Below are 13,212 nucleotides of genomic sequence, written 5' to 3'. Positions count from 1 at the left end.
CATCCTAATTAGAATGATTGGCAAATCAAAAAGATTGAATTTGTTCATGTTTAAATGTTAACTCAATGTACAGGAGTGGAAAATACAAAGAGGAATGAATGTCAATAAGTTGCTCACTGATTCTCTCAATTCTTAACATGTTTTTTTCTCTCTAAAAAAAATCATAAGGGACTTCCCTGGTGGTGCAGTGGTTAAGAATCTGCCTGCCAATGCAGGGGACACAGGTTCATTTCCTGGTCTGCGAAGATCCCACATGCCATAGAGCAACTAAGCCCGTGAACCACAACTACTGAGCTCACATGCTGCAAATACTGACGCCCGCGCGCCTAGAGCCCATGCTCCACAACAAGAGAAGCCACTGCAATGAGAAGCCCGCGCATCACAATGAAGAGTAGCCCCCTCTCACCGCAACTAGAGAAAGCCCACGCGCAGCAATGAAGACCCAATGCAGCCAAAAAAAAAAAATTATAAAACTAACATGCACATAATTACAAAATAAAACCATGCAAAAGGGTATGCAATAAAAAGGAGTCTCCCACAGAAGACTTTCTGTCCCATTCCCAAAGGTCCCATTCTACACTGCAAAAACTTTTGTATACTCTTTCTAAAATGTTCTTACATTTTTTTGGATATGCTTTTTTGCCCTCTAAAATGAAGAAGAAAACACTTGCTAATGAAGAAATATAACACACACCGCTTTACATCTTGCTTTTTCACCTAACATTGTATGTTGAAAAGATTCTCTCCAAAATAACATACAGACATGTCATTATTTTTAACTGTGTATTTTTCTACCGTAAATATCCTCCATAAATTATTTAAATAGTAGTCTCCCACTGATAACACAGATTCCTCCCAATGTTCTGTTTTTTTCAGTAAAGCATATCTTATGGAGAATAAATCATTTTGAAGATTGGTATTATACACATAGTTTATCTCTAGGCTACAGAATGTAGGATCAACCTAAACAACCCATTCCCTAATCTAATCAACAAAGAGAAAGTGGGACAATGGTTTCTAAGGGCTCTTCTGTTCAATAGGAACACTAACATTAAGATCCTATAGCTTTATATATTTAAAAGGCGGGGGTGGGGGACAGGGTAGGGACACCTCAACAAAGTCAACAGACTACAAGATGTACTCATGGCATAATTCTCCAAATGAAAAAGATTATCACAATGAAAGCAAACTTTACTGTTCTACTTTTTATGGAGTTACTTCCTTGGCATTTATTATACATCATGTTTTTAGATACATGTCTTAACTCTCTACTTTCTGAAGGTAAGAAATCTTTCTGATATATCTTTATTTTCCAAGCATAGCATCTTCCATATGGCAGAAACAAAATAAATGTTAATTGGGTGACTGCTGATTATTAATGCCTAATTGTCTGTTTCAGCAATGGTATTTATGAAATTTTAAAACAGTGAAAGGCTAAATAAGTCTTCTATGCCAACACTATCAACATTGCTGAAATAGATTAATTTCCATTTCTAACATAAAACATAGTAAAAGAAAAATAGAATATGCTTAACTTTTCTGCATCTATCTGCACTTAGACCAATAAACTGAGGTATCTGGAAAGGGGAAACAGCTCTAACTTACCATATATATGAAAAGAGGCACAATGCTCTGCAATGCTCCCATATACTGTCCAAGAGCTATATTAAATCTTTCAATATAGAGATCTGGAGGGCTGGCCTGTGAAAAAGAACATAAATGTGATCATTCCAGGAAACCAGAAGATCTTCCGGCACAATCTAAAATGCAGATTTAGAACTCAATCAAAGTTCACACTGAAATTCACAATAAAGAAAAAGAGGAGGCTTATATCCTGAAGTTTAGTTAAGATTTCTAGCTCTATTCCAATATCTGCTATGCAAAACTGAGGTTTGATTTAGCTGCCTTTAAAATGTGTGTAACCTTACCATGTCAGTTAAAAGGCTTGCTCTGTTAACAAGTAAAAAGGTAAATTTACACTTAAGATAAATGATATGATTTTTTAAATCACCACTAAACTACAGACATTTACTATGGGAATCAAACTATATTTGGGCTTGCAATAGGGGGGGAAATTCAAGGAAGTGATATAGGCTTAATATACTATGAGAATGTCTGTTGATATGTTAGAATTACCTTAGGTACGTAATATTCTAAGTTGATACTAACTTGGTTGTACCACTCCTGTAGCCAACCAATTATAAACTTATTGGCTAGAAGGCAGGACTCAAATGGTCCATATACATCTGCAGCTCTGGAGAACAGTTAAAATAAATACAATACATGACTGGCATTTAACTCATTGTTACCAAATACCATGTCATAAAGCCATCAAAAGAGAACACTTCCAATTCAACTGCACATCGTGGAATGAATGTGAATGTGTGTATCCCCACACACAAATCCATATGTTAAAACCCTAACCAGTGCAGCTCTATTTAGAGTAAGGAAGTAATTAAGGCTAAATGAGGTCATAGGAGTAGAGCCCTTATCCTACAGGATTAGTGTCCTTATGAGAAAAGACACCAAGGGGCTCATTCTTTTCCCCTTCCTCTCCCTCCCCTCCCCCAAAGCACACTGAGAGGAAAGGCCATGTGAGCACACTGCAAGAGGATGGCTGTCGACAAGCCAGGAAGAGAGCTCTCATCAGGAACCAAATCAGCTGGCACCTTAATCTTGGACTTCCCAGCCTCCAGAATGGTGAGAAATAAATTTCCGTTGTTTAAACCACTCAGTCTGTAGTATTTTGTTATGGCAGCCCAAGCAGACTAAGACACTGTGGTTTACAAAAACGTATCATGTTCTATTTCATTTTATTCTCTAAAGCTAAATTAATTAAGTACCATTTTAATGTTGAAGAAACACACAAATGGGCAAGGATTTGCCTAAAATTAGAATGACAGATCCAAGTCTTCCAGCTATGAACTCATTCCTGGGCCAGGGAGTTGGGGGAATGGCATGGCACAAAACATCACACAAACTAAACTGATTCCACACGAGGGCTAACGCAGGAACAGTCTCCTCATCTGACAACCACATCATATACACAAAGTCCGGCTTTCAAACAAGTATACAAAGAAACACCACGTTGAAAGACTCCTAAATATTAAATTTAAACATTGAAATTATAAAACCATTTCAGCTAAGCTGTTTTAGAAACGTCCAAATAGTCCAATAATATTTTAAAATAAAATTTAATTCATTTTTTTCGGTTCTACTTAGAAGCTTAGATATGTGCAGCAAGCTGTCCTTACCTCTAATTCATCTTTCATTACCGAGTTTTTACATACAGGTTTGGTGCACATTTGGTGCTTTTTTTTTTAACATTTATTTTTCTTAGTCCTCCTACTGCAATAAATTGAATGTTATTTCCATTTAACATCTGAGGCAACTGGGGCTCAGAAATATTTAGTCAACTGATTACAGTCCTACAGCTAATAAGCCCAAGAATTAAGATTCTAACCTTGTTCAAACTCAGTCCTTCCAACTATTTATAATCAATTTTTAGCACCCTGAAACTTTCAGAAAAAAGTTCAGACTTCCAACTTAGGCCACTATCTACCTCTCTGCTATCACATCCTGCTCCTTCTCCCACGTAGCACAGTCATCACATGGAACTACTAACAGTTCCCAAACAATGTCCGTGTGCTGCTTAGGCCTCCTTGACTGTATCTTCTACCTGACGCCTTTTATCACCACCCCCAACCAGACTCACCCTGGCTAACTTCTCCTACTCATCCTTCAAGATCTGTGTCACTTCCTCGAAACTGAGATATATGGCCCTTCAACAGGGCACCACCACACTTATTCACTTCTCCACTGGGTAGTCTCTGTCACTAAACTTTCAGCCCCTAGAGGGCAAGATCTGTGTCTTATCTTTATATCTCTAGTGCAGACCACAGAACCCGAACATAGTAGGTATAGATAAATGCTTTTTTTTTTTTTTTGCACTTAGGACAGTCTTGCTTAAATCTAAACTTGTTTAAATCTAAATCTAATCTAGCCTTGCTTAAATCTAAATTGCTATTTGATCATTTAACAAGGCTATACGACAATTCATTTAGCCCTCTGAATTTCAATTTCCATACATATAAAAAATAAGAAAACCACTAATTGTGCCATTTCCAAGATGTGCTGAGAATCAAAGAAAATAATGTGTGCTTAGAAAACTGTCAACTATTACACATGCACATGCAAGCAGCAAGAGTAAACTCCTTTATGAATTAACTACCTATTTGTTTAATACTTCAGAAAAACCTATTAACATTATTAAAGGCATTCTTTGTTAACTAAAAAAATTGGGGAAAATAGTTCCACATTATGGGCAAACTTTTTACTATAACTAATGAACAGAATCATATGTAATATCTTTCTCTAAACTGCTTCGAAGAACTCTGGAAATGATATTTCAATATTCAAAGAAATCAATTTTAGAAGTATGATATGAAAAAAGAAAATCTGAAGAGTTTTTGCATTAAAATAATTTTCCTTTTTCATAAAAGGATACTGTATCTATCCAAAAGTTAAAAGTATGAACATTGATCAAAAGCCACACTTAATAGCAGACAGAATAAATAAAATTGAATTCCTTAGTTATTCTTTTCAAGACTTCCCAAAGCCGCAAAGGTTATGAGTATTAAAAAGTACTTTTTGTACTGAATCAAATGTCAGAACATTTACTTAGCTTTTTTACTTCCACATTACATGTAGCACTTATTCAAAACCTCTTAAATGACAGACTACAAATTATAATAGTCTTCTAAAATAAATCCATTCTCTTTACTAGAAACCTAGAAATACCTGTTAGTAAAAAAGCTAATCGAATTGTTCCTCCTTAAAACTTAAGTTCAGTATACTTTGGGTCCCATTGGGGAAATTGCTACCTATTTGATTTACATAATTTCACCATGAATGTATTTGGATTGGACATTAAATGAAATTTTTTACCCCTAAAATAAGCTTCATTTTCTTCTCAAATAAAGTAAGAAAAAGCAATTGGCCAGAAAAATAACCATTACTCCAAACATGCTCCAACTTCTCATAACAGACTTAGATTCCCTGAAATTTGTAATATAGCTGGTAGGAATGTTTTAATTTCTTCTTCTTCTTCTTTTTTAAATCAGTAATTCATTCATCTGGTTTAAAATTCAAATTAGTTCAAAAGGGTTTAGAGTAAAGAATTTACCTTTCATTCCTTCCGCACTGAACAAACCAACACTTAATTCCTTTATAACCTTCCAGAAGAATTTTACATATATACAAAAAAATAAGAATCCCATTTATATCCTTTTTCACACAAATGCTAACTTACAATCATACTAATCTGCACTTTTCCTAACAATGTATCGTGGAGACTGTTTTATTCTAGTGTTTCTCAAACATTTTGATATCAGCAACCCTTTATACTCTTAAAAATAATTGGAAATTCCAAAAAGCTTTTATTTATAATGTAGGTTGTATCTATTAATATTTACCATATTAGAAACTAAAACTGGGTTTTAAAACTAAGTATTAATATATTCTAAAATGACAATAATAAGCTCATCACATTTTAACAATTTTAATGTTAAAATACAGTTAAATATTTTATATTATAAACTAAGTTATATGTAAATAACTATATTTTCCCCCCCAAAAATTAGTAAGAACAGTGGTATTGTTTTTACAGTTTTGTAAGTCTCTTGAGAGTGGCTTAATAGAAGACAGCTGGATTCTCATATCTGCTTCTGTAATGAATCAGTTGTGATGTGATGTTTTGGTTAAAGTAAATGAAGAAAATCCACCTTCACACAGATATGTAGTCAGAAAAGGAAGGCATATTTTAATAGCCTTTTCAAATAATTGTAGATATTCTTCTCTGAAACTTGACAAGTGGTAGTTTCTTAAAGGTTAGTTGGGATATGAAATCTGAAACTATCAATGAATTCTTGATACTCTATTACATTAAAACCCATTGTTCTATCTTCTACTTTGAATGGGTCTTTTACAGATACATTTTATAGCATTACAAACCTGTCATTTGAAAAATACTGACTCACTGAGTTATGTAGATCTAAATGATGACACATTTCACTATACAACATCAAAAAAAAATTATCACCATCTATCTCATCAGAAAAGTCTTTTTAAGTATTGGGATGTTATCAAGATCATCGTTGTAGATACAGGTTTTCCAAAATTCTAATTTTCACTTCAAAGCTCAAATTTTATCATTGGCAACAAATACCATCAGTTGTTTTCCTTGAAGTGACACACTTCTTTCATTTTTCAGAAAATGTCTATTAAACACCAGTCTAAATAACCATAGTTTGTCAGTCATTCTTTCAAATAAAAGGAGTGTTTTATAGGGGAAAACACTAGCTTAATAGCTAGTTTAGCTCAAAATTCATATAACCACTGAAGTGCTATTTCTCAAAACAATCATTGTTACTTTAGTATACAGCTTCCCATTTCTTCACAAAGAATATTTTTCTAAGTATACGCAAAGTCACAATTCAATAAAATTAATATTTTTCACTGCTTCATCTAGGACATTCTTAAGTGAAATGCTTTTGTTTTCTGCTGTGAGTTTGTAGAAGTGAAGATTCATGCTAAGGCACCAAGCAGTTTTACCCACCATTGCTTTTGCACCATCAGACCAAATATCCACATAGTGAAAAGGGAAAATAAGATCTTAGTAGTATTAGAAAAACAGATTTGATTTTACAGACACCCTGAAAAGATTTCAGGGACCCTTAGAGGTCCTCAAACCACTTTTTAAAGAAATCTATTCTTTTAAGTACAATGTTTGAATGTACTATTTATTTAACCAGTCCCCCATTTGATAGCTTGTTGCTAATCTTTTATTACCACAAGATGTTGCAATGGATTACTTCATACAGATGCTATTTTGTAGAGAGTAATTTTAAAGAAAAATTAAGTTTAAAAAAAGTATAATTAGATGATAATCATGTATCATCATATAAAAACAAAATAATTTTGGTACTTAAGAGTTTTATAGAACCAACCTGCTAAATATCCCTTAAAAATATATATACATATAAACATATATATATATTTGCTTACTAAGTATATTCCTTAATTATCTTTAATTTTGAAAGCTAGATAAGGAAGCTTGGTCAGTTACTCTAATTAGACATATATTAATTTTTAGAACAGCATGACTTGTTTAAATAATTTTACTAGCCAACAGACAAATATACTATGGTCTAGGTCAGTACTGCCCAACAGAGCTTCCTGTGATGATGGAAATGTCCTATATCTGCACTGTCCGATAAGGCAGCCGCTAGTCATGTGTGACTACTGAGCACTTGAAATGTATCTAATAAAACTAAGAAAGTGAATTTTTATGTCATTTTAATTTTAAAGTCACATGTGACTAGTGGTAACCAAACTGGACACTGCAGATGTAAAATACAAATAAGTTCCACAATTTCATAATTATCCCTCCTCTTCTATCTACGCCCTATCCCCATCCCACCAAAATGAAACATGAAAAAAATTTAAGAATATATGCTTTTATGTTCACAAAAACGTTGTAGTTGTCTTTAAATAAAGAGATGACTTTCATATGTTATAATGAAATAGGGAGGAAGAAAAGACGGGAAGGAAGGATCTAATAAACATAACAAGGCCACTAACATATATCTTTGTGGAAGTAATACATGTTCACTGAAATTTTTAAAATTAACAATGCAATTATAGGAAAACAACCACTCCCAAGAATGGTAGATAACTACCATCAACATTTTCTTCTGTTCTTCTGTGTGTATGTTTTATAACAAATATGGAATTATTCTGTAATCTGCTATTATCACTCAGCTATATATATCATCGACACCTCACAGACCAAATGTATTTCAACAACGTGATTATAATGACTGTCGGGCCCCACCACTGTCTACTTCATCAGTCCCTCTTCATTAGATACTTAAAACCAAGCTCTGCTGTCTGCATTATCCAGGTTTGCGTGGTACTTCTACTCCAGATTAGCACTTCAGTGGTGCAAATGTGTTGCGTGTCTTCAGCAACAATACAATCTTATGTTTAAACAAAAAATGACACCACTCGTTGCTTGAGAGAGACCAGGTTCGGGAACTATGGTACATTTGCCTAGGCCAGTGAATTTCAAAGAATGCTGCTCTCCAAGTCACCTGAAGGGCTTGTTAATGATGCAGATTCCTTTGCCACAAAGTCCAGACTCAGAAACTTTCCAGAAGTGTATATTTTTAAAGAAAACTTCAGGGGATTCTTTAAACAGCTGGCCCAGCAGCTGTTAAGCATTTAGAAGCCTGTACCTTAGACCACTTCAAAGGAAAGAGAGGTGCTCTATGGGAAGGAAGTCTAGAGGATCCAAGAGAGGGCAGAGCAGTAATTACCCACCCTATACAAGGCATTTATTGCATGACAATAGTGACACTGCAGCTGCAAACTATACTGAAATCAATAAAAATATGATACACTAACATTTTAATATTAGTGTTAAGACTATAGGTGAATTGTTCTTTTTAATTTAACAGCTTCTTGATTATTATCAACTTCAGTGATTATGAAGTTATTAAAGTGCAACGGTGAAGTTGTAACTCCATGTAGAATGCAGAAAGCCACCAGAGAACATCAGTCCTGCCCCGATGATAAGAAAAAGCTAGTTAACCTACATAATCAATTTTCTGAGCTCATCAGAGACCTGAGGTCACTACATTTTACAACTGCCATGTCCAACCAAGTGAACTGAATTCCAAAGAGTGACAAGCTCTTCTAAGGAAAGAAAGGACACGTGAACTGTTTCTCTCTGGTGATGGCAGCCATAAAAGCTGGTACAAGAACAACAGAAGCTGAAATAAACCATTAAAGGCCAAGTGTGAACTAGCAGTATAGAATCCCTGGGAGCCTCGACACAAGGGCAGTCCACACCTACTCCCCAGCTCTTTTCCATGGGTTTCCACTGGGCCTTTGAGACGAATAATTGAGGGCAGTGAAAGAGATCAGAAAGCCACCTTCTATGGCACAGATGTGCTAGGCCTGTCAAGGTTTGAGGGTGGGGCAGGAGTCCCTAAGGAAACCCATGCACACTGCGGGCCCGTCAAGAGTAAACAGCTGCTGATTAGCTGCCAATGGAAGACATGAATGAAAACTGCCTGTGCGCTGGACCCTACTCGCCTACAAAGCAAAAGCCATTTGTTGAAGGGAAGGGGTAAGAGATCCACCTGCACCCTGGTGACCCTTCTTTTACCTGAGGCAAAAACTGTCTACTATGGGGGGATGGACAGGGAATCCTCTAGCCCTCCTGTCACAGGCAAAGGTCAGCAATCAGCGGGGAGGGAGCAGAAAATCCATTCACGCCCAGGTTTCTGCACTACTACAAAACAGAAGCATCCTGCTGCTGAGGGAAGTGCAGGAAACCTGCTCACTCCCAAAGCCCCCCATGGATGCAAGGCGAAATTTGGCTGCCACAGGGTGTGGGGGACAAGAGGTGCAGGAGTAGGGAGAAAGCAAGAAGCCCTCCGGAGCTCTAGACCAGGGGTCAGCAAACCAGAGCCTGCAGGCCAAATCCGGCCCACCACCTGTTTTTATAAATAAAGTCTGACCGGAACACAGTCATGTCCATTCATGTATGGATTGTCCACAGCTGCTTCCATGCTGCAACAGCAGAGTTAAAGATGCTGCAATAGAGACCACAAGGCCCGTGAGGGTAACTACTACCTGGCCCTTGGCAGCAAAAGTTTACCAACCCCAGTTCTAGACCTTGAACTGAGAAGGACAAGGCTATCTGCAAATGGGGTGAGGAAGAGGGAGACGAGAACACTGAGAAAGCCCCACTTCCGAGGGTTCAGGTGCACGGGGACTACCTATGACTGAGGCAGGAGCAAGAGAACCAGGGAAAAAAACCCAAACGCAAAATCCTGCTCCCCACCCCGAAGCCTTGCACCAAGTAACAGGCAACGGCCATCCACTCACTGCTGGGAGAGGGCAATAGTGCAAAGAAAGGCCCCCGCCACAAAGGAGGGCCTGCTAAGGGCTGAGGCTATAGCAGGAGCACTGGAAAAAACCCTCCTGATTCACACTAAGAACAGAGCAGTCACCGTCCACTGCTCGAGAATCTAGGCCTTACTGTTTACTGAAACGATAAAACGCAAACCCACGTCAACCACTAATACGACTGACTCAACTCCTCACACCAACAGCCCGACAGAAGAGGGGCAGGCCCATTACTAAGCATAAATATTATTTATGTCAGTCTCTACTGATGTTTTTATACAATGTCCAGCATTCAATTAAAAACGCCAAAAAGTAAGAAAACACACCCACTGTCAAGAGTTAAACAGTCAACAGGCCCAGACACAGAGATGCCCACAGGCTGGAACTATCATACAGAGACTTTAAAATAACTATGACTAATGTATGTTATGACCCAGTAGAAGAGGTGGGCAACATGCATAAAAAGATGGGGAATTACAGCAGACAAATGAAAAGGTTTTTTTTAAAGTCAAACGGAAATGCTAAAAGTTTTCAAATAGTTCCTTCATAATCTTTTAACATTTTAACATTTATTCCTATATTACCAAGTATGACTTCCGCATTTTGGATACGATTACAAATGGACCTGAATGCTCTCTTAATATCATTTTCTATATTAAACTGGAAATTACTTTTTTAAAAAATTTGCCTCTACATGACTAACTTTAGCAAAAATGAATAGCGTGTAATATACTTTTAGTCTAACCAACTTATTCCATGACTTTCCAGAGCAATACCACTCTGCCAACAGACAGATTTATCAAGGCTCCAGAAGCAATACTAATTACACCTAAGGCTGACGGAGATGCTACATAAAACTGGAATTTCTTTCCAAATAGACAAATACATACATCTGGCATTATATTCTTATCCATTCCCATTCCTGCTGTGCAGATATTGTTTCCACAGTAAAGTATCCAAAAAACGTAAGTTACGTAGAAGGTAAATGAATCTCGGGAGCTGGTAAGAACTATAATGTACACATTAGATGCTCCTAATATAAGTTGTAAGGATGATTTTCTAATTAAAAGCAACAATAAAAAAGTCAAAGTGAGTCTAAAAGACAGCAGAAGACATTTCTCTCTTAGGTCTCTTAACTTTCAAAGTTAACTGCTACTATCATTACTATTACACTTATTTCTAAGATAAGACTTGCCTCCTTTTCCAAATACTATTTGGACTTGAACACTAAACATAATTAAAGCCAAGCCTCTGTGATCCTGGATTCCTTTAGCTTATCCACATAACAATGAGATAAACCTAGGTTCTAATCTCAGCTTTTTAACAGACAAGCTAGGTAACAAAGAACAGTTACAGAAGGTTCAAGATTACTTCATAAGAGAAAATATCCAAAGTCAGATGAACTAGGATGACTTCTCAATTTCCTATACGCCTCATCTCTTTTACCACTGAGCAAAACTTCCAATTTAAGTACATAACTCTGTCTCAAAATAAAAAGTTTATTTTAAAAAGAATACAACTCCTAAATGTACTCTTTACACTCTGATTAATAAACAACTGCAAATAATTATTCATTATTTGAGTGATTTGACTCTCCTGCTCATCATAAATTCCATTTCCTGAGTTAAGGATGCTGTTTTAACTGGAATAAGTAGATGGTTCTAATAATCTCAGCTGTAAGGCAAGCATATGGTTTTTATTTTTGTCAACTAGTAAGTACTTTTACAGGATCTCTTTGGGGCCTGGCACTATGTTAAGTTCTATAAGGACACATGAAAAGAAAACACAGACCCTGCCTTCAAAGGATGGTAGTAAACTTATTAGAATTATGGTCTGAATGGAAGCCTATAGACTGATAGAGGGTTAAGGCGTCTCACTGGCAAATTCTCTAAGAACAACTCTGCTATAACAACTACTTTAAGTTCTAGTTTGGACTTAAAAATAGATCTCCAAATAACTTATTCAGAAGGACTTTCTAGGGACTTCCCTGGTGGCACAGTGGTTAAGAACCCACCTGCCAATGCAGGGGACACGGGTTTGAGCCCTGGTCGAGGAAGATCCCACGTGCCGCGGAGCAACTAAGCCCATGCGCCCCAACTACTGAGCCTGCGCTCTAGAGCCCGCGAGCCACAACTACTGAGCCCGCGTGACACAACTACTGAAGCCCGCGCACCTAGAGCCCGTGCTCCGCAACAAGAGAAGCTACCGCAGTGACAAGCCCACGCACTGCAACGAAGAGTAGCCCCTGCTCGCCGCAACTAGAGAAAGACCGCACGCAGCAACAAAGATCCAACGCAGCCAAAAATAAGTAAATAAAATAAATAAATTTATTAAAAAAAAAAAAAGAAAGACTTTCTGTGAAGAGATAGTTACCAGTTGGCAATGATATTTACCTTACTTGAAATCTATGTAAAAAGGATAACAGACAATCTTCTCACTATCTAAAAATCTTCCTCACTATAGCACGGAGTAAATAGCATTATTTTGGGAGAATGAAAGATTTTTAAACACACTTTGTAGCTCAACAGATATAGAAATTGTAGCCTTTAAAAAATATACAAGCTTTCAAATGACTGCATACAACTAGTTGAATTATGCTGCCACCCACTGGACAAAACACAAATAGCAAAGCAATCCATGGCTCATTTTAAACACGAAGATAACCTGGTTTCATTTGTTGGCAGTTTGGCAATAAAGCTTTTACAGGTAATCTGGGGTCTACGAAGACTGAATCAAAATTAAGTCATGTTGACTGATTATGATTTAGTTTCTATTAATTTCCATTATTAATTGGTTTGAGAGTCAAATTATATTTAACTCAACCAAGATACATTTAGCTTAAAAGACATTAAAATTACTCTAAATTCATTTAAATGAATGGTTTAAATGCAATTAGTTAACTTCCTTTAAAAGAGTTGACAAACACTCATTTAAACTATTCTAAATTCTGCCTTATTTGAGAATAAAAATCGCACCATTTTCCTTTTCTGCTTCTGTCTTTGTGGTCTCTCCTCCTTAGGACCCTGCACTCAGATTAGTATTATCAGTGCTGTTCCGAATAACATTTCAATGTTATTGTCCTGGCCTGGGAGCCAAAATCTCTGTTTAAACACTGTTTCTTGGTGGTAATGTACAGTGTAAGTTCCAAACCACTGACAAAGAAACTGTTGGAAGAAACACACTTGCTAGTGGGTTCCCGACTATAAAGCTACTAGATCAAAATATCAGAATATT

The 13,212-nt window shown here is 36.6% G+C and overlaps 1 protein-coding gene across 3 annotated transcripts in view; it reads right to left on the bottom strand.

The window, feature by feature from the left end:
- Window positions 1-13,212, bottom strand: part of CACUL1 (CDK2 associated cullin domain 1) — a 63,503-nt gene that overhangs the window by 19,270 nt on the left and 31,021 nt on the right. For all 3 annotated transcript variants that reach the window (XM_059899585.1, XM_059899584.1, XM_059899586.1), the window contains exon 4: window positions 1,606-1,701. In XM_059899585.1, coding sequence (XP_059755568.1) covers window positions 1,606-1,701 — 96 coding nt within the window. The remainder of the gene's footprint in view (window positions 1-1,605; window positions 1,702-13,212) is intronic.

This window comes from Balaenoptera ricei, chromosome 16 (genome assembly GCF_028023285.1).
Source record: "Balaenoptera ricei isolate mBalRic1 chromosome 16, mBalRic1.hap2, whole genome shotgun sequence".
In the NCBI taxonomy this organism is placed as follows: domain Eukaryota; kingdom Metazoa; phylum Chordata; class Mammalia; order Artiodactyla; family Balaenopteridae; genus Balaenoptera; species Balaenoptera ricei.
This window is presented reverse-complemented; position numbering and strand designations above follow the sequence as displayed.